The sequence below is a fragment of the Malania oleifera genome, chromosome 7, assembly GCF_029873635.1.
Source record: "Malania oleifera isolate guangnan ecotype guangnan chromosome 7, ASM2987363v1, whole genome shotgun sequence".
Classification (NCBI taxonomy): Eukaryota; Viridiplantae; Streptophyta; class Magnoliopsida; order Santalales; family Ximeniaceae; genus Malania; species Malania oleifera.
The window spans coordinates 102385058-102408643 of NC_080423.1; the positions used below are offsets into that span (position 1 = coordinate 102385058).

The 23586-nt window shown below is 33.6% G+C and overlaps 1 protein-coding gene across 1 annotated transcript in view; it reads right to left on the bottom strand.

Moving 5' to 3' along the window:
* Positions 1 to 5507, bottom strand: part of LOC131160974 (subtilisin-like protease SBT3.9) — a 28819-nt gene extending 23312 nt beyond the window's left edge. Inside the window, exon 1 of the mRNA XM_058116842.1 lies at positions 5346 to 5507. Within this exon, the coding sequence (XP_057972825.1) occupies positions 5346 to 5507 (162 nt within the window). The remainder of the gene's footprint in view (positions 1 to 5345) is intronic.
* Positions 5508 to 23586: the final 18079 nt, after the last annotated feature.

The following is a 23586-nucleotide window of genomic DNA, read 5'->3' on the forward strand; positions in this document are numbered from 1 at the left end:
ACACAAAAAGTTTTGAAGATTGCAAAGATTTGAAATACACTTTGTCACAACAATATTTCTCTCAAGTGTATATAGATAACCTTTAGACTTTTCAATCAAGTAGATTTTGGAATAACTAAAATGTTGAGTCTTTGAAAGAAAATAAAAACTTGAAGATCACCAAAGATTCAATGTTTAGAAAAACTTTTCGCAAATAATTTTTTACGAAACAACACAAAGATTTTTCTTCTTCAAAAGGAGTACTAGATATATAAGTATGAGATATGAACAAACTTCAAGATTCCTATATATTAAAAAACACGAAATAATCCCTTGTTTACCAAACCTCAATCACCAAAGGTAGCTATCAAGATGTGTAAGTGAAATCCCTTCGATTTTATGAGTTGATTTGACCAAGCTATATCAGTATAAGTTGGAGTGCAAGCAATCGTATAGCAATATGTTTAAATCTCTCAATTCTATTCCAAAAGTCTTAGGCACTAGCGTTCAGATGTTGAATATTTAGGTGCCTTGCCCTTAGAGTCAATCTTAACCGTTGGATAAAAAATTAGGTCACATGTTCTCTCATTAAAAATTAAAATTTTAAACTTTGCCGCAAGTTCAGACGACTGAGGTTAAAGGCCCAGACGACTGAAGTTCCGTAGAACTTCGAAAAAATTAACTTGGATACAGGGTCAAACGACTAAAGTTGGGGTTCAGTCTTCTGAAGTGTCGGATTCAGACAACTGAAGTCTAAGTTCAGTCTTACGAGGTGCTTCTGCTAAGTTCTGTGTTTCACCATAAATTCTTTAGACGTCTGAACTTAATCTTCGGTCATTTGAAGAAATTCTTCAAATGACTGAATTTATCTTCGATCTTCTGAAGTTGCAACTTTAGGCGACTGAACATTGAGTTTGGTCTCTTGAAGTGACTAATTCCTAATTTTTTTTTTTTAGTTCAAAAAATCTACTTTGCTCTCTTTCTTGGCTTTTTTATAAAAATATTTTTTAGGGTTTTAATAATATTTCTAAGTCCATAAATGTCCCTTAATAATGTTCATGAGATGCACGAGTCCTAAGGACATTCTAGGGTATATATTGAGCATCAAATTAAATCATATGCAATATGTGTATACTTAAGTTCTAAGTACCCATTCCCATGAGGTTCGTATTCTTCATTCTTCTACTCTTTCAGTTCCATGGATTGTGTCAAGTTGTGTATGCTTTAATCTTCATGACTTCTATGACTTGTTATCTTTCCGTGCATGCTAAATATTGTTCATGTTCACAATCTCAATGCACAGATCAAATATCAAGTGATTTGTCATTATCAAAATCGGATTGGACTCATAGAGTCCACAATCTCCCATTTTTGATGATGACAAATACACGAGCAAAAAAATATAGAATAAAATGGGTTACACCCAACAAGGCTCTCCCATAAATAAAGCATCAAATATCTAACAAATGAAATATGCTCATGTCAAATAAAATATACTCATACACAATTAGTTTTTCCAAACCATTTTTGCCCATTTTTGCTTGCTATATCCTGATTTTTCTCCTATAACCTGATTTTTCTTTTTTGCTATTCTTCTTCCCCTTTACACAATTAGTTTTGCTAACAATTTTGCTCCTGATTTTCCTGATTTCTCTCCCTTTTTTGACATCAACAAAAAGGTGTATAATAATACATGAGTGGACATAACCTTATGTTCTTCTTCCCTTTGAAGTCTTAAAGTTTTAAACTTGTTCAACCATCAGATTTGAAAAAATTTTACTTCTTTCCCTTGCTAATGCAAAAAGTTGTGTTGTTTAATGTAAATTCCAATGTGAACATACACAGTGTGGCAAATTTCAAAGATTATGTGAGGATACCAAATTTTGATTAATGTGATATCGAATGGAAACAAATGAGTTGAAATTGAAGTTTTTAATCAGTTGTGAACATTAAGTAGCATTGCACCCCCTGAATTATGTTATCTAATGTAATTCTAGGCAACCTTTCGACTATGTATCAGACCTAATTCACACCTAATTTGGATAAATCTATCCTTTGCAAGTGGTTTCGTGAATATGTCTACCCATTGTTCATCCGTGCATACAAACTCAAGTGTCACATCCCCTTTTTGCACATGATCACGAAGAAAGTGATGTCGTATTTCTATATGCTAGTTCGTGAATGTAATATGAGATATTTTGAAATGTTTATTGCACTTGTATTGTCGCATGTTATAGGAATTGTTTCATAGCTTAATCCAAAATCCGTCATTTGTTGTTCATGTATGGCGTTTGAGTACAACAACTACCTACCGCTACGTATTCAGCCTTGGCTATGGAAAGAGTAACTGAATTCTGCTTCTTGGAAAACCAAAAGACTAACGAATGTCCTAAGAAATGACAAGTACCACTCAAGCTCTTCCTATCCACTTTGCTACCAGCAAAATAAGCATTTGAATAGCTAATAATCTCAAAAGATGTATACTCAGGGTACCATAACCCAAGTTCCACGATTCCTATCAGGTATCTAAGTATTCATTTGACAGCTAACAAATGTGACTCTTTTGGTGCCTCTTGAAATCTTGCGCACAAACATACGTTAAACATTATGTCAGGTCTGTTGGCAGTCAGATAAAGTATGTGACCGATCATTCCCTGATAGAGCTTGACATCTACTGGAATACTTTGTTCATCTTTGTCTAATTTTAAAGTAGCGCTCATAGGTGTTCCTAATATTTTTTCATCTTTCATATTAAACTTTTTGAGTAGATCTCTTATATACTTCGATTGATTTATAAATATTCCATGTTTCGTTTGTTTAATCTGAAGTCCTAGGAAGAAATTTAGTTCACCCATCATGCTCATTTCAAATTCATTTTGCATAGTATTAGCAAATTCATTACACAATTCTTTATTTGTAGTTCTGTAACAACCTGGATTTTAAATGGAATTTGGATAATAAAAAGAGAGGGAAATAGAAATAGAAACAGAAGGAGGCCGTAGACTTCATCGACAAAGGCTTAAAGGATTTCGTCGACGAACACAAGGCTTCGTCGACGAAGAAATACCAAGAGGGGTTTTTGAGCTGATTGAATTTCATCGACGAGGAGTGGATTTCGTCGACGAAATTTGTGAAGAACTCGTTGACGAAGGTCGGCCTCGTCGACAAATTCTGCTGTCTATAAATACTAAAAATCCGATTTTTATCTTCAATTGCAAGCCTCCTCTCCACTCTCTCTCTCCTATTCGGCTCTCTCACACTCTCTCTTCGATTTTAGGTTAGTTTTACGTCGGATCAAAGATTTAAGGCTACCACGACGCTTCTGGCGGAGTTCTCTACAAGTTTGTCGGAGCGGATCGTTAGGAAAACGAAGTTGGGAATCATCTCTGAGTTAAGGTAAGGCTTTTTAAGTCAAATTAGACTTTATGGTAGTTATAAAAATTGATGTACGCATGAAAATACGGATGTTTAATACTGGGAGTTTTGAGTTTCTGGGTATTGAGTAGGAAATCCTACGGAGGTTAGGCTAGGATTTTGGGGGGCTTTCTCAGTAGTCAGGTAAGAGAATAAACTAAAACAGTAATTTTCCATGTAAATTATTATTGATTATGAGTAAATTTATTTTCAGAAAAAGCATATGTTGTATCGTGTATTACGAATGAAACATACGATTTGGGAAATACTGCTATGATGATTAAAGTATATATGTATGTATGAGATGACAGGAAAACACGATTTTAGAATATGAAGCATGATTTTTAACAGCACTTGTGTGGCATGAACATTATTTTTATGTGAAGTGAATCATGATATGAATGATTTTATAAGCAAATCATATTTTCAAGTATTTTGAAAAGACAAGCTATGCTAAACTAAGTTTGACGAATATATGATAAATAAGTTATTTTCAGAATGTGAATACCTGAAACGATTTTGGCACGAGGCCACAGGTATGATTTCGGTGCGAGGCCGTATTTATGTTATTGGCGCAAGGTCATGTATTTATGTTATTGGCACATGGCCGTATTTACTATGATTTTGGCATGAGACCATATGTAAGATTTCGGCACGAGGCCGTATCTATGTTTTCGGCATGAGGCCATGATGATATTATGTATGTTCATGTATTATATGTTATTACCACCAGGATGTTAGTTTAGTTCAGTTCAGGGCTCGGTACCGTAGCTATATGTGTAGATCAGATATCTACTTCAGATTAGTGCTAACCATCCCACGAGGGGATGGGAGATGGATAGTCGATGTGGCTTTCAGTAGAGTGTGGACATCCACCTAGTAGTCTGAACCAGGGTGCGGCGGGCCCATCGTACTTATAGACATATTTTATTCGGCAGTGGTCGGCCAGCCATTGTCGGGTCCCGCCTTCGGGCTGCACAACCCGTCATGGGGGGTAATACATGACATTAGCTAGCTATTCATTCTGGGTGTATATTTTCAGTATTACAGTTATAACAGAGGCTTATGTATATTATGATTTATTAACAAATATGAAAGTACATGATTATCCAGTATGATACTATGGTTATTTTCAAAGTTATGAAATGTACTGTATATGTATAAGCATTTTAAATGTTCATATTACCACACAGCTGTATTTAGTTTATTTTCCTTTACTGAGAAGTGTCTCACCCCTAATATTAATAAATTTTTCAAGAAATCCAGAAAAACTGGTGGGTCAAGGCCGCCGTTGAGTAAGTGGAGCTTCTCTACTAGAAGGGTAAGTCTTGTACTAGGATCAGTAGATTTTTGTTGTATGATCCTAGGGTCATTTCGTTATTTTGAGGGTTATGTAGACATTCTATTTTTTCCTAGGCCCAATATAACAAAATTTTTATTATTATTGATATTACCATTATTTTTATTATTTTATTATTATCACTATTTATTACTTTATTATTATTATTATTATTATTATTATTATTATTATTATTATTATTATCTTTAGCTGTAAATATAATTATTATTATTACTATTTTACTATGATTATTTTCATTATTATTCTTATTATTACCACCATTATTATTATTATTATTTTATTATTATTGTCAGTATTATTTTTAGTATTTTCATTATCATTATTGTTATTATTATTATTTTATTATTATTACTTTATTATTACTATTTTCATTATTTTTATCATTCTTATTATTACCTTACTATGATTATTTTTGCTATTTCCATCTTTATTAGATAATTATTATTATTATTATTATTATTATTATTATTATTATTATGATTCCCATATATTTTATTACTATAAAGGTATAAAGAAGAAAAATTAAAAATAAATAAAGGAAAAGAAAAGAAGGATTTTTAGGGTTGGAATTTTTATAAATGGAGAGCCACACTTCCTTCTTCTTCTTCTTCTTCTTCCTGTGCACCAGACGGCCGTCCCTCACCCCTCTCGCCCATTCTCCTCCTCTCCGGCCACCCTTCTTAGCCTCCTCCGAGCACAGGCCACCCCCTCCTCTGCAGGTCCAGCCAAACACTCCTCCGGCCACCGCTTGCATCAGCCTTCCCTCACAGCCTCATGACAGACACCTATACTACCGCAGAGAAGAGAGCCGCAGCACCTTCATCGTCGTTCGCCAGTTCCCCATAGCAGGTAGCCTCCAATCTGCAACTCAGCCGTGATAGCCGAGCACCCAGCACCAACGCAGCTCCATCGAAGCCTTAACTGGAGCAGCCACCCTCTGCGATCTCTTCTGCCCCTCTCCCCTGCTCCAGACCACCGAGCAACCTCCCACACCACCAGCTTCATTTTGAGGCACAGCCCAGCCACCCTGCAGCAAAGCACAGCCATGACAGCTCCTTTGCTCCACCCCCCTCTGTGAGTCCCTCTGCTGTATATCTACACACCCACACACACATACATACACAGCACACACGCGCACGTGTATTTTATTTTATTTTATTTTCCTTTTGTTTATTTATTTAGCTATTTGTTTTCTTATTTATTTTTCTGTTTCTTTTCTTATTTTGATTTGTTTTAATATTTAAAGTTTAAGACTTCATTGTATAGGTACTTATATTAATATATTATTTGCCGTAGTATGTAGTTAATATTCACAGCTAGACTTTTTATTGTATATATGTTAAAATTTTAAATATTGTGTTTTAGGTTTCATTTTATTGCTGCGATATTTGTTTAGATTTTTTGAGTAATTATTGTAAATACTACTTGGTTTTCTCTTATTTTTGTAGGTTTCCTTTTTATTTGTTGGGGCTGGTTTCAATTTTTAAATTTTGAATTGTGTTTATGTTAAATAAGTAGTATTATGGTTAATTGAATATTATTGTTAAAGTTTTCGTTGTCATATATTTATTTAATAAATAGTATATTCGTATTTAGGGTTTTTTTTTCTTTTATTGTTATAGTATTTGTTTTATAATTAGATATTCAAATTTAAATTGTGTCTATTATGTATTATCAAAGTAAGGTTTTTATTGTCATCATATCATGTGTAGATATTATTTAGGTTTTTATGCATGTCTAGGTTTCTTTACACTATTTAGGGTTTTGGTTATTATTGCACTCATTTTATATGTAATATTTGTATATTTAGGGATGTATATTAACTTTGGTGACCATACACATTGTAGAAGTAACTTATTTCCATTTTTATTATTTACTTACTCTGTTATTATTTTCCATATTTTAATTCTAAATTAGGTTTGTTTCCTTCATTAATTATTTCCATATTGTGTATGTTATTATCAATTGCATGTTAAGATTAAGGCAGGTATTGCGGTGTTTAGGTAGGCCTCTTATTACTAATGTAATGATTGCTATAATTATTATATACTTATACATATGTAATGATTGCTATAATTATTATATACTTATACATATGTATATTATTATTATCATACATATATTAGCGTACCGGTTATTTATTATAATCATACATACATATGTCCATATATATATACTGAGGGAGTATTATTATGATCATGTATTATTATTACTAGTGTATAATCAATTTACTGTAATTATTTAAGTAGTGTCATTGTGATATTTTTACATAGTGTTGTATTATTGACACGATATTATTAGTATAAGGTTACTATTATAGTGATTTGTTTTTATAATTGTTACTATTATGGTTATTTTTTATTACTAATATTAAATATTCTTAGTATTTTTTTTTTGTTTTTCGGGTATAGTTATATTTTGTATTATGTGTTGCGATATCAATATTTATTTTATGTTATTATTTATTTTTGATTTTTATCCCCATGATTTTAATGCTAGGGTATGAGCTTTCGGGCTTCACGTACCTTAAGCTCTAAGGGAATATATATGTGTATATTACATTTATTTATTTATTTATTTTTCATGTGTATTTATAAACTCATAAAAGGAGTAACTTAAAAACTTTTTAAATTAACTTAGGGATAATTTTAAATTAATTAGGTACCGTTCGTAAGAACGGGCACGTAGGGGGTGCTCGTACTTTCCCCTCGCGTAACCGAACTCTCGACCCCAGCTTTGGTAACGTAGGCCCCTTCTACCCTTAACGGGGTAGTAATCATGTGTTCTAATCACACTAAAAGGTTAGTGGCGACTCCGACATTCCATGTTTTTCCTTGAAAAGTTTTAAAAACATTTTTATTTCGCCGCCCGGGGCACTTCGCGCTCCGGGACGTCGCGACAGGTTGTATATATGTACAGTACTGAGAGATATAGTAAACTCTGGTATTATGTTTCTAGTAATATGTTTTATGGATGGATGTTTAGATTTTACTTTACTGCTGCTAGGTTTTCCGCTGTGTATAACAGGTGTCCCTGTTACCCACTGGTTCGGGTTGACTATTTTTATCCATGATGTGATATTTTATATCTAGAAATTGAGGGACATTACAAGTTCCAAATATGATATCATCTACATATACTCGAACTAGGAGAATGTCATCCTTCTTAGACTTTATGAACAGAGTTGTATCTATCCTTCCTATGATAAATCCATTTTCTAGTAACAAACTGCTTAGCCTTTTATCCCAAGCTCTAAGAGCTTGCTTTAAACCGTACAAGACTTTTGTCAGTCTGGGGGTTGTTCTATATATACCTCTTCACTTACGTGTCCATTTAAAAATGAGTTTTTGACATCCATTTGATATAACTTGAAATCCTTAAAGGCAGCATAGGCTAAAAGCATTCGAATGGCTTCCATTCTAACTACAGGTGCAAAGGTTTCTTCAAAATCTATTCCTTCTTCCTGGTTATATCCCTGAGCTACTAGTCTAGCCTTATTTCTAACAACTATTCCATGTTCATCTTTCTTGTTCTTATATATCCATTTTGTTCCAATGATTGTCTTATTCTCAGGTCTAGGAACTAATACCCATACTTTGTTTCTCTCAAACTGGTTTAACTCTTCTTGCATGGACAACACCCATGATTTATCCTCAATTGCTTCATTCACATTCCTAGGTTCTTCTTGAGATAGAAAGGCAAAATGACTAATCATATTCTTAAGTGAGGATCGAGTGGCTACTCCACGTAATGGTTCACCTATTATTTGATCAATGAGATGATTCTTTATGTACTTCCATTCTCTAGATGGTTCATTAACCTCATTTTCAATTTGATTAGTTTGAGCAAATGGATCCTTAAGTTTAGTTCTCTTTTCTGAATCATTTTCAATAGACAGTTTTTCAAATTCCTTGTTTATCTCAATTTCATCTTCATCAGTGCTTTTGGAGAAGGGATTTGACTCATCGAACACTATATGAATAGATTCTATAACAGTTATTGTTCGTTTGTTGTATACTCTGTAGGCTTTACTATCTAAGACATATCCTAGGAAGATACCTTCATCTGATTTCACATCAAACTTACTTAGATGTTTGTTGTCTCTAAGTACAAAACATTTACAACCAAAGACATGAAAATATGATATGTTTGATCTATGGCCATTTCATAATTGGTACGAAGTCTTATTAAGAGATGGTTTAATCAAAACTCTATTTAGAACATAGCAGGCGGTATTCACTGCCTCAGCCCAAAAATACTTAGGTAATTTATGTTCGTTAAGCATAGTTTTGGCCATTTCTTGTATAGACCTATTTTTCCTTTCAACTACACCATTCTATTGTGGTGTTCTAGGAGTTGAAAAATTATGAGTTATTCCTAATGAATTGCAGTAGTCTTCCATGCCTTGATTTTTAAATTCTCTACCCCTATCACTTCGAATTTTAGTGATAGTATATCCCCTTTCATTTTGGGTTTTCTTGCTCAAGTTTATGAATTGTTCACACGCTTCATCTTTGTAACCTAAGAATAGTACCCATTTATATCTTGAAAAATCATCAACTATGACAAATGCATATGATTTTCCTCCTAAACTCTGAATTGGGCTTGAACCAAATAAATCTAAGTGTAGCATTTGAAGTGGCCTAGTAGTAGAGATTTCTTTCTTCTTCTTAAAGCTCGTTCTTGCTTGTTTTCGTAATTGACATGCCTCACAAATTTTATCTTTGACAAATTTTGTCTTAGGCAATCCCTTAACTATGTCTCCCTTAACTAGTTTAGATATTAAGTCCATGTTTGCGTGTCCTAGTCTCCTATGCCAAATTCAACTAATTTCACTCATAGAAGAGAAGCATGTCACACTCTGTGAGGTTAAGTTATCAAAACTGGTGGTATATACGTTTTCATGATGCTCTGTAGTGAATAATACCTTATTATCAGTTTTGTGTTCAACAATGCACTTGTTATGTTCAAAATATACTTTGTAACCTTTATCACACAGTTGACTTATACTCAATAAGTTGTGCTTTAAACCATTAACTAGTAAAACATCATCTATAATTAGTGATGAATCATTACCAACTTTACGTACACCTGTGATCTTTCCCTTAGCATTATCCCCAAAAGTGACAAATCCTTCATCCTTGGGTGTAAGGGATGTGGACTTCGCTTTATCTCCGGTCATGTGACGTGAACATCCAATATCCATATACCATTTGTCTTTTGAGGAGAATGATCTTAAGCATATCTGCAAGACACAATTAGATAACTACTTTTGGTACCCAGATTTTCTTGGGTCCATGGGGGTTAGTACTAGTTTCTCCTTTGACTTTCCAGACTTTCTTAATTTTAACATCTTTATTTTTTAAAGCACAGTTAAATTTTATGTGACCCAACTTTTTGCATTTAAAGCATGTAATATTTCTATGATAGTCTTTAGTTGGAACATATGATTTTGACTCTCTTACAAAATGTCCCATGTAAAGATGTTTCTGTTTTAGGTTCTCCTTCCCATTAAAACCAAGACCTTCCTTCTCTAGAAAATTTCTTTGAGCTCCTAGGAGTTTTTCAAAATTATTTTGTCTTTCAGTAAATTTACAAATAATCTCATATTTATCTTTCAAATTCTTTTCTAACTCCTCAATTTTCAAATCCTTGTCTTTTGTGAGAGATGCATGAGATTCATTTTGGCGTTCAACTAAACATTAAAGTTCTTTTACTTTATTTTTCAAATAAGAAATTTTATTAGTTTTCTTCTCTAGCATTTTAATAGTGTACAAATATTCTTATTTCAGTTCATCATATGAAAGCATGCCATTCTCATTTTTAGAATCACTAGAATAATAAGAAGATGATGAGAATAATGACTGTACCTCAAGGTCACTATGTGCTATTAGACACAGATTCGAAATCTTGTCATCATTGGATTTTGATTCTGAACAACTTGTGTTGTGCGTATCCCAACTGACTTTTAGCACCTTCTTCTTTTTCTTGGAGGCTATCATTAGTTTGGGACACTCAGGCTTGATATGTCCAACCTCTCTGCAGTTGTAGCATGTTGGTGGATCTTCTTTCTTTTTCTTCATGCGTGACTCTCCTCTTTCTGATTTTGAGTTCCGGGATTTTCTATTGAACTTTTTATTCTTCTTCAAGAACTTCCCAAACTTCTTTGTTAGCAAGGGCATATCGTCTTCTGTATCAAAATCATTTTCTTCACTAGAGTTGTTTGATGATGCCTTAAGTGCTGTGACTTTCTTTGCTTTGCTTTACTCATTCATCCTCCCATTTATTGCAAGCTCATAAGTGATGAGTGATCCAATGAGTTCGTCAACAAACATCTTCGTGAGATTTCTCCCTTTTGCTATTCCAGTAGTTTTAGCTTGTAGTAACCGGGAAAAAAAAAATAATAATAAAAAATAAAAAAATAAAATTAATTAATTAAATTAACAAGTAAAATGAATAGTATGATAAGGAACAAATATATATATATATATTTATATAAAAATATTAAAGCATGTATATATATATATGTGTGTGTGTGTGTGTGTGTGTGTGTATATATATATATATAAGTAAGTTATTATGATATGCATTTAATATATAGGTTAAAGGTATATATATATAAAGTGTGAAAGCTTCTTCAAGAAGCTTTACTTTAATTAATTATTACTATTTTATATATATATATATATATATATATATATATATATATATGTAAAATAACACAAGCTTCTTCAAGAAGCTTTGAAAGTCAAAATCCAAATTGAATTGGATTTTTGGTGTGCGTGAGTGCACTCTCTCTCTCTCTCTCTCTCTCTCTCTCTCTCTCTCTCTCTCTCTCTCTCTCTTTCTCTTTCTCTCTCTCTCTCTCTCTCTCTCTCTCTCTCTCTCTCTCTCTCTCTCTCTCCCTCTCTCTCTCTTCAATTCCGGGCTAATTTTACACCGGATCGACAAACCGAAGCCACCACGACGCTCTTGGCAAAGTTCTCTACAAGTCTGCCAGAGCGGATCGTCAGGGAAACGAAGTTGGATTTCATCCAAAATCCAAGGTAAGACTTTATATTCAATATTTGGATTTTTGACAGTTGAAGAAAGTGATATACGCGTAAAAATACTGAACTTTAATACTGGAAATTTTCAATTCCAGGGTGTTGATTGGGAACGTTGGGAATCATCCCTAAGTTGAGGTAAGACTTTTTAAGTCGAATTTGACTTAGTGGTAGTTATAAAAAATGTTGTATGTACGAAAATATTAAACTTTAATTCTGTAAGTTTTCATTTTCAGGGTGTTGAGTTGAGAACCTTGTGGGTACAGGGAAGATTTTCTTAGGGGCTTTTCAGGAATCAGGTAAGGGAATAAACTAAGCTAGTTTTGTTTTGAGAAAATGCATGTATATATATGTAGCATTTGGTTTCAGGAAAAATAAATATATTTATATATATGATTTATATTTGGAAAATACTGTTTAAATGATGATATGTTGAATACGTGGAAAATTTGTTTAGTGTGGCATGAGTATAAAAATGTTGTGAAATACTATTTTCTGGGAATGGGGACGATATGTATTTCTATGATGAAAAATCGGCGTACGGGCCAAGATATTTATATATATATATATGTGTGTGTGATTTGCCGGCGTACGGGCCGTGCTATGTGGATATGTTTACCGGCGTACAGGCCGTGCTATGTGGATGAGATTTGCCAGCGTAGGCTGTGCTACATGATTTGCCGGTGTACAGGCCGAACTATGTGATTTGCCAGCGTACGGGCTGTGCTATGTGATTTGTCGGCGGACGGGCTGAGCTATGATAAAATGTGTAATTCTGGCGTACGGGCCGATGATTTTCATGAAATATGTATGTGTGAAAAATGATATGATTGATTTGATAATTATTGATATGAGATATCCATGTATCACAATTTTAGTATATGTATATGATATCAAAACCTGGTTGGCTTGGTCTAGGCTAGCACTTGCACGGTACTGTTGCTATGTGTCCATGGTCCTCGTGATCATGATATCTGTGTTAACGCCGCTATACGGAGTGGTGTGAGAATGGATGGTCGATGTGGTTATTTTCAAGAAGTGTGCTGTTATCGCCCTTGGTGTACGAACCAGTCTGGGTAGACCCATCGGACCTACAGACTACTGTTTGACTTGGCAGTGGTCGGCCAACCATTGTCAGGTCCCGCCTTCGGGCCACACAACCCAGTCATGTGGGGGTAATACATGACAACAGCCAGCTAACCTACCAGGATTGTTTTATGTTATTATTAGTGTATGAGATGAGATATGTTTATGAAAATGCAGTATATTCTGCTATGTGTTGATATATATGTATGTTTTCCCAGATTTGATAAACAGTATTGAATATGTTATGTATGGTATATGCAGAATACATAATACTCATGTTGCCACACACTGGTATTAGTTTATTTCCCTTACTGAGAGGTGTCTCACCCCTAAATCTTATTAACTTTTCAGGAGCCCCGGATAGGAGAGCGGGAAAAACCCCGCTGATATAGTACGGTCTATCTACCCTTTTTGAAGGGTAAGTTTTGTAGGGACAGTTAGATTTTGTGGGAAATGTCCCTAGGTTTTATTTTTGGGATGTATATATGAAAATATAGTGATTGTAGTAACTCTGGTATATTGTGGCATATGGTATTGAGATGTACATGTTTGTATATTTTCTGCTGCTAGGGCTTCTACTTTATGCTTTGATATATCCCTGGTGCCCACGGGCCCAGGTGGATTGTGACCTGTTGAGCTGGAATGTATAACGTGATGATAATTTATTTAAAATATATATATATATATATATATATATATATATGTGAAAAAGGAGCAGGTCGTTACATAGCTTCCCAAACTGGAGGTAATCCCCTGAGTATTTTCTTGATCAACTCATAAGTAAGGTAAGTTTTTCCAAGTGCATTTAAAGAATTTGTGATGTGTGTGAATCTAGTGTATATGGATTAAATAGATTCATTAGCAGTCCTTTTAAATGCTTCATATTCACTGGTGAACATATCTATCCTATTATCTTTTACTTCCTTAGTGCCTTCATATGTAACTTCTAATTTTTCCCAAATTTATTTAGCAGAGTTACTGTCATTACCCTATTAAATCCATTTACATCTAATGCACAGAAAAGCAAGTTCATCGCAGTAGCATTTATTTGAACTGATTTCCAGTCTTTCTCTGTATACTCATCTTTAGTTTTAGGTACATTTGCCTTATCAATTACTTTCATGGGAATATGATTTCCCTTAGTAACTATTTTCCATACCTTCTAATCTACATTTAACAAGTATATGCTTATCCTACATTTCCAATAGGTGTAATTTACATCACAGAAAATTAGTGGTCTAGTGGATGAGTGTCCCTCACCGAATGGAGCTACATTGATGTGTGTCATGTGATTTTTTACAAATGAACTATTAAATCTATGTAAACCCGCTCTCATACCAAATGTTGATTTAGGTGTAATCCCAAGAGGGGGTAAATTGGGTATTTTCAAAATCTTTCAAATTATTTACCACTTAATCCCTATTTCTATGTTTAACAAATCAATTGCAGGGATTTAAGATTGATTTTAAATTTATTTTATCAATGAATTCTTTTTACCCAATTAAGTGCGTGTGGAGCTATTCAAACATACACATATGAAATATGAACAATGAAATGCAAAGCGGAAAATAAAAGGATAAGGGAAGAGAGAAGGCAAACGTGATTTTATGAGGTTTAGCCAACCCGGCCTACGTCTCGCCTTGAGCAGGTCACTCAAGGATTCCACTTAAATCCTTGCTCCTTAAATTATGATAGAGCTTCCTTTACATCCGCTGCTTACAAGAGACACAACTCTCTCTTCAAATCTGGTTCACAACCCGAACCGTGATTACAATACAATATCAAATCTGTAAAACACTCAATGTTACTTCTAACAAAGCTGGTGAGTACAATTGAAATTCCTAACACATAAACATATGATCCAACGTGAAGCTCAATATGTATGTAACGATACAATCGTTAATGAATGAATATGCTTCAACACACAATTTTCCTTTTTATCAAAAACTCCCAAGTAATGATATAATTCAAAGCTTTGTAGAAAATTAGGATTCTAGTTCACTTTACGAAAATGCATGAATATCTAATGTGAACTTATCAAAAGCTTTGTCTTGAATATTATATCAATCAAAATCAAAAAGCTTTCTTTCAAATATTCAATCACAATACGATCTTTGTAATATGCAAGAATATGATTCACTAAATTTCCCCTTTATCAAATCTCCCAAAAAATATTTATATAAGTCAATGCTTTGTAGAACTTAGGTTAAATCTTTGAATATACAAAAAGCTTTGAAGATTGCAAAGATTTGAAACACACTTTGTCACAACAATATTTCTCTCAAGTGTATATAGATAACTTTTAGACTTTTCAATCAAGTAGATTTTGGAATAACTAAAATATTGAGTCTTTGAAAGAAAATAAAAACTTGAAGATCACGAAAGATTCAATGTTTAGAAAAACCTTTCGCAAATAAATTTTTACAAAACAGCACAAAGATTTTTCTTCTTCAAAAGGAGTACTAGATATATGAGTATGAGATATGAACAAACTTCAAGATTCCTATATATTAAAAAACAAGAAATAATCCTTTTTTTTTACCAAACCTCAATCACAAAAGGTAGCAATCAAGATGTGTAAGTGAAATCCCTTTGATTTTCTGAGTTGATTTGTCCAAGCTAGATCAGTATAAGTTGGAGTGCAGGCAATCGTATAGCAATATGTTCAAATCTCTCAATTCTATTCCAAAAGTCTTAGGCACTAGGGTTTAGATGTTGAATATATAGGTGTCTTGCCCTTAGAATCAATCTTAACCGTTGGATAAAAAATTAGCTCACGTGTTCTCTCATTAAAAATTAAAATTTTAAACTTTCCCGCAAGTTTAGACGACTGAGGTTAAAGGCCCACACGACTGAAGTTCCTTAAAATTTCAAAAAAATTAACCTAGACATAGGGTCAGACGACTGAAGTTGGGGTTCAGTCTTCTGAAGTGTTGGGTTTAGGCGACTAAAGTCTAAGTTCAGTCTTTTGAGGTGCTTCTGTCAGGTTCTGTGTTTCACCATAAAATCTTCAGACGGCTGAAATTAATCTTCAGTATTCTGAAGAAATTATTTAGATGACTGAATTTATCTTTGGTCTTCTGAAGTTGCACCTTCAGGCGACTGAACGTTGAGTTCGGTCTCCTGAAGTGACCAATTCCTGAATTTTTCTTTTTAGATCAAAAAATATGCTTTACTCTCTTTCCTGGCTCTTTTATAAAAATATTTTCTGAGGTTTTAAAAATAATTCTAAGTCCATAAATGTCCCTTAATGATGTTCATGAGATGCATAAGTCCTGAGGTCATTCTAGGGTATATGTTGAGTCTCAAATTAAATCACATGCAATATGTGTATACATAAGTTCTAAGTACCCATTCCCATGATATTCTTGAACTTGTCGCTTGCATCTTCATTCTTCTACTCTTTCAGTTCCATGGATTGTTCCAAGTTGTGTATGCTTTAATCTTTATGATTTTCATGGCTTGTTATCTTTTCGTGCATGCTAAATATTGTTCCTGTTCACAATCTCAATGCACGGATCAAATTTCAAGTAATTTGTCATTATCAAAATTGGATTGGACTCATAGACTCAACAATGATTTTATTTAGTATTATGTGACATGAATATTATTTTATGCATATTGTATTATGTTAAGTCAATTTTATAGAAAAAGCATGTTTCAACTATTTTCTGGAATAACATGTTAATACAGTAAACTATGACTTCAAAATATATATGATAAATAGTACATTTATTCAGAGCAATATGTATGAGATGTTTGGCGCAAGGCCGTGATTGATAGCCGACACAAGGCCATGGATTATGCATGTTTTCGGTGTAAGGCCGCAGTTATGAATGTAATTGGCGCAAGGCCGTAATTATTTATGTTGTTACAAGATTTAGAAAATGCTATCAATCTATTTATATTTAAACATTATATTATCATGTATTATATGTTATCAGAACGCAGATGATAGTTCAGATCAGTTATCAGGAGCACGGTACCATAGCTATACAGTTCAGTTCAGTTCAGACTTGTGCTAACTGCCCCTGCTAGTAGAGGGGGTGGGAGATGGATAATCGATGTGACTTTTAGTGTAGAGTTGTAAACGTCCACCTGACAGTTCAAACGAGGATGTGGCGGGCTCATCATACTTACAGACATTTTTTACTTGGCAGTGGTCGGCCAGCCATTGTTGGGTCCCGCCTTCGGGTTGCATAACCCTTCATGAAGGGTAATACATAACATCAGTTATTCATCCTAGGTAAATTTTAGAATTACTAGTTATATTACATGATTTTATGAATAGTGAAATACAATATGATTTAGTAAACCATAAAAATTGTATGCTTACTATTTTATTATCCGTGTTTTCAAGTGTGTGACATATACTGTATATTTATTATAGCACTAAATCTTCATGATGCCACATAGTTGTATTTAGTTTATTTCCCTTACTGAGAGGTGTCTCACCCCAGCTTAAACTATTTCAGGTTACCCTGAATGACAGGCGGACTAAGCTCGTCGTTGAGATAGCCTATACTACCTCGCTAGGTGGGTGAGTTTTTGAGTTAGGATAAGTTGGTTTTTGCTATAAGATCCTCGATATATCTTTTGATGTTTTGGGGATTGTACACATATAGTATTATGGTGGAATGTAGGTAACTCTGGTCTAATGTACTTTATGGTTTGGTGAATAAAATTTATATTTACTGCTGCTTAAGTTTCTACTATATACGACAGGTGTGTCCCCGTTACCCACGGGTTTGGGTTGACTTGATTATGTTTTAAATTAATGATAATTAATATGGTTGATATGTGGTAAATTAAGTAGGTCGTTACAACAAGTAAATGAGCTGAGGGAACATGAATATATTTAGAGGAGCATAAGTCTTTTGTCATTGTTTACCAACATAGGAAGCCCATAGATCTCATCCCATTACCTCCACAGGTTAGAGTGAGTGAACAAGCTAATGCTTTTTTTGAGAATATACATGATCTACACTATGAAATAAGAATGAAAATTAACTTGAACAATGAGTGTTATGAATCTAGTGCTGATATGCATCATAGGTTTCAAGAATTTTCAGAAGATGGTATGGTTATGGTCTGTATTCGTCCCGAGCGGATTCCTGTAGGAAAGGTAAGAAAGTTGAATGCTAAAAAGATGGGTCCTTTCAAAGTTTTAAAGAAAATTAGTTCTAATGCTTACATGCTTGATATTACTGTTGATTTTGGCATAAGCAATGTGTTTAATGTTGAGGATCTAACACCTTTTCTTGAAGCATCATCTTTTGTGGAGCCTTCAAATTATAACCTTGCAGGTGATGCTACTCCTTTCCCTACCCCTCATGAGCATGAAAACCCAAAATTGCCTTTGCCTCGACCTTTACCCATACCAAAGAATTGTGATGAGATTGAAGAAATCTTGGATGACAAGACAACATTCACACAATCAAGATTGTACCAAAAGTTCTTGGTCAAGTGGAGAGGCAAGCCATTTTCCGATAGGAGTTGGATACTTAAAGAAGACCTCCTTCATCTCAACCCGGAGTTGTATTCCCGATACATTTCTTCTCATTCTTTGGAGAAGAATTCTTTTAGGCTTGGGAGAGATAATGGGGATCAACATGCCTTACCCATTTCCTTTGCCGACATGGTGACACATGGACGACCTCCATAGGTCCACAATCATTAAATTGTTTTGTAGGTACACGTGGGAATTGAAGATTAGGTACACTTGGATATGTTATTAAAAGATTATTAGGTGCTTGAAGACCATATTTGAAGACCAAGTGAAGTATTGAAGAAAGATCCAACTCAAGACCCATGTGGGCCCCACACGGCTCCATAGCCCCCAGAAGAATTTGGGCCCCTCCTTTGGCATATGTACCATATTTAATTGTAATAAGTCTAAGTCAATTTAGCTTGCATATGTTCCTTAGTAAGTTATGTTAGAAGTAAATGTGTCTAGTAAGTTGTTATATTTACTATGTTAGAAGTTAGTAAGTGTATTGATTATGTTGTCTCCCATTATAGGATTGTTAATGCCTTGTCCCCCCATGCTAGGTCTTTATATTTAGGTAGAGTTTCCAAGGGTAGAAGAGTGCTACGGACTAGGGTATGTTCCTTCCTATTCAGAATGCAAGAAGATTGTTGACTTTTTGAGTTCTATCATTGTTTTGATTATGACAAACCACAACATCTCTTTGTGTACTCAGTGTTTGCACATGTTCATCCTTTTGATAGCACGGATGATAATGCAACATGGAAGTCTTGAAAAACTCCTATATGATCATATTTCAAGGCATATTCCATGGAGTTTTAAAGAGCATAGCTTGAAGACTTTGCTATTTTGAGTTGTAATAGTAATTAGGTTTCAATTTGTGCGTGCTTGTTTTATGAACCTAGAACACCACAGCCACTTATCTCTTTCACGCATAGACTCACTTTTCTTTTTCTTTTTTCTTTTTAATGTAAACATGTACAGGCAATATGAATTGATTGAAAAAAATAAATATATCATTAACCAAAAGTGAAAGATAGTAGTGGCATTAGTGTAGTGGAAAAAACAAAAAGGAATCACCCAGGACCACGATGAATGTCAATAAAGTCATGCATGTCAAAATTATCTTTTCTTATTCCCGATTATGAATGGGCGAATTTCGAGACCATATACCTTCTCCACAACTCACATTTCAACCAATTTAGTAATGGACTATTGGCCACCCCAGCCACAACCACCATTCCCCCCTCTCCGCATGTTCTATTTGGCCTCCAACTCCGTGTGCTTGGTTCACCATTCCAGTAAAGATTCAAATTACTGAATCTAAAATTTCATATTGTTCTTGAATGAAATTCCAAAAGATCAAGAGGAAATATTGAAAGTAAAGCAAGCAAGAGTTGATTGAGTAATTTGACTTAACTTGAAAAATTTTGAGGTTAATTAGATATTGTTCATGAAATGAGTGTGTAGGAGCGTTAATACCCTCTACTCACATAATCGTACTATTGAAATTGACTTTGGTAGCTCTAGATTTTGACCATAGATTTCTAAGCTTTAACTTAGAGATCAAAATAATTAACTAATTTAACAATACTTAGGAAAATAATATAAAACTAATGACTTTGTTGATTATATTAACCCATTTTTCACCCTCTTTTTTTTTTTTTTTTTTTTCATAATTTGACCTCACTATTTGGGTCAAGGCAATTTGAAAACCACCTCTTAAGGGGTTGGGACACATGATGATTTCGTTGAAGGTTGCTGGTAGCATAAACTTGCCCCAACTAGCCAAAGTAGATCGAATTGACTAGTATAGTAGATTTTACAGATTATTAAATGAGCAAATAACAATTTATGTTTAACTCAATTAAGTATATCCATAGCAATTGATGGATAATTCGTGATTCCTAACAAAAATATATATTTTAATTCAATTGGTAATTTATTTTGAACCATAAAAATTGAAGTTGTGCTGATTTCAATTTATAAATTGGTTAAATTGTAAAACATTTGCTAAATAGAAAAACGTAAGTATTCTTAAAACTATAGTTATGAACTTAAAATAACTAACAATCTAATATATAAAGCATAAATTTTAAAAACGTAATCTTAAGAAATGACAAAAACTCACTATTCAAAATATATTTTTTCACATAAATATAAATGTGTGCCTATTCTAAAAACTTAACTTTTAAACAATTTAACTAATGATTCATAACAGATTAAGTGGATAATCAGATGAGCAAATTACAGTCCATATCTAGTTTGTTTAATATGCCGATCAGATATAAATCTATTTAGGTAAATTGAATTTGAGTCAAATGAATGAATTTTCTTCAATTTACCCAGCCTAGCCTTAATAATCTATCACTAGGAAAGTAAACAAGAAGAAAAATCATAATTGAAGTACATAAAGAGAGTTAGGGCATGCATTCATAATTATAAGGGGTACAAAGGCTACTTTATGATTTATTATGATGGGACTATAAAAACTGTCTTGGTTGGAATTTTACGAGATTTAAAAAAAATTATAAGGGCATGCATCAACAAGTTTACGGTAAACAAATAGTGATGAGAATGTCAATTATACGCATGGAATCTCTAGGTGTTATTTTATGCAACAAAACCTCTTATCGTGTTTTCCCAAGGAATTGTAGTTTAGTTGAATATACAAAGCACCAATGAAGGACTTCATTTATAAAAGGAGTGTGGTTCTTAAATGTTATTGAGACTAAGAAAGAGACCTAGATATGTAAACTTACTCAAATCAATAAACGTTCTTACAAACTGCTGGCTTTTTGAGTCTGGTCCCTGATTTTGATAATGACAAACCACAAGTTACTTATGTGTGTTTCTAGTTGTCGAACAAGTTATAATTTAATACACACATAAGGGGACTGAGAATGGAAGCCAAAAACGCATAAAGCTCATATGATTAGGGGTTTTCTATGAAGATTAAAGAGCAAAGAAGATAAAAAAAGAAAATTTTTTGATTTTATTTGTATAATGCATTTGAGTTTTTATATATTGGTCTATAATAACTGCATACATCTTACATGATATGTCTTAGTACTCAGATAGAACTGTAGACGAACCTTAGGATCAACCGACGCTAAGTTTTTTGGGGTAAATTAAAATGCCTAAACCTTAGAGAGACCTTAGGACCTTACACTTCACTTAAGGAAAATAATAGGGGTAAAATAGAACCTATGTTGAAAATTGAAAGGGATTCAGACGACCAAACCAGGCTAGTCAAATTACCTCGGTCGACCAAACTGTTGATTGGTCAAATAATTGACTTGACTTCTGGCGACCGAACTCAAATGATCGTAGCGTCTTCGATTAACCGAACTTGTACCTTGTCATTTTCGACCAACTCGCGCACTCGAATGTTTACGTTCAAAATACCCTCAGGCAATCGAACATGCAAGTTCGGCAGGCCAAACTTAAGGATGGGCGACTGAATCTCGTTCATTTTGAAAATCGCCTAGTTCAGCCACCCGAACCATTTTTCAGGCACCCGAAGTTCAAAATTATTTTTTTTCTTTTGTGTCTGTTTGGGCGACTGAACCTATGGGTTAGTTGACTAAAACTCTCGGGTTGGGGTATTTTTAAATGCTAAAATAGGTTTAAAATTTAATTAAACTTTTCTAATAATACCCAGTATATCCCCAACGGTTAAAAAATTCCCTGACTTTATATATACCCCTTCATAAGTCAATATTAGTAACTTTGATTAACTCCCAAAATCCTCTCAAATTATTTTATTAATCAAAGTTCCCCCAACTAATTTTTATTGCAAAAACTATTTATTGGGACAAATCTTTTACTCTCCAAGACTCTCTTTCGTTTATTATTGTAAATCATTTTTACAAGAGAGTATTTTATTTAAGCTTTTACTTACTTTGATTTACACATAGATCTTTAAATGCACATATTTTGTTTTGTGCAAAGTTTTTGAAACTATAACCCTAGGTTTTCCTACTTCTTATTGAAAATATTTTTTGGAGAAATATTTGGTTTAAGGTTTAAATCTTTGAAGTTTTCATCATACATATTATGTTCAAAGATTACAAAAATATTTCGAGAAACACACCCTTACTCTACTGAGCACATTTCATATCATATTAGAGAGTGCATTTATTTGAACTTAAATGTGTACATCTTAGCTTACATTTTCAGAAGCATTATTTTGTACAAAAATGATTTTATTGTATCGGTTGGGTTTAGCTCGGAATTGAATTGGAGAGTCTCAGCCCTATAAGTGAGATTGGTTCAGTTCACCTGAAAATTGAATTGGGGAGTCTCAGCCCAGTAAGTGAGACCGGTTCGGTTCAACTCGGAAATTGAACTGGGGTTTTCCTCACTCCGTAAGGAGAGGATGTAAACGACTTTTGCTACGCCCGTTTAAGTGAGCAGGGATAGTGTAAACCTTGGGGGGTATGCCCAAATCGAGGACGTAGGCTGGTTTGACTGAACCTCGATAACAAATATCTTGTGTCGTTCTCGCTCTATCTCATTTAAATTACTGCACTTTTAAATTCAGTATGTGCATGCCTATTTATTTATTGTTATATTATTTGCATGCACACTTTTATTTTAAATGAGATATGCTGTACACATGTATGTCTGTACTCACGGTTCAATTATTTTACATACACGTTTGCATTATGAATGAGTTATGATTTGTGGTGAATCAGCGAAATACTTAATTAGTCAAAAAAATTTTAAAACCCATTTCACCCCCCCCCCCCTTTTGGGATCACAAAAATTCCAATACAACAAAAAAATAGTTTGCTAACACTTTTCAATGTAATGCATAGAAAAAATTATACTAACGTTGCTTCAACCCATTTTTATCCTTTCATTTGTGCTAATCTTATATCTTTATATTGTTAGGCACCCTTTTTTTTTTTTTTTTTGAGTATGAAGATACTCTTAAGCAAAGACCAAAGTTCGACTTAGGAAACATAATGGATCCATGATGAGTTTGATGTAAGGAATGTATAGTTGGGACTAACCACCCTTGTAGACTATAATATTGCTAGGAATTGCTGGCGATTGAGTTCAAATAATGTCAAAGCACTTTTATTATGTTTATTTTTTTTATGAAGCCTTTAATATTAAAAGATGTAAAGAGTGAGGTTTAAGAATGAGAGAAAAATGACTTCTCTATAAAGATTCTATGGTTACTATTATAGTAACGTCATGAA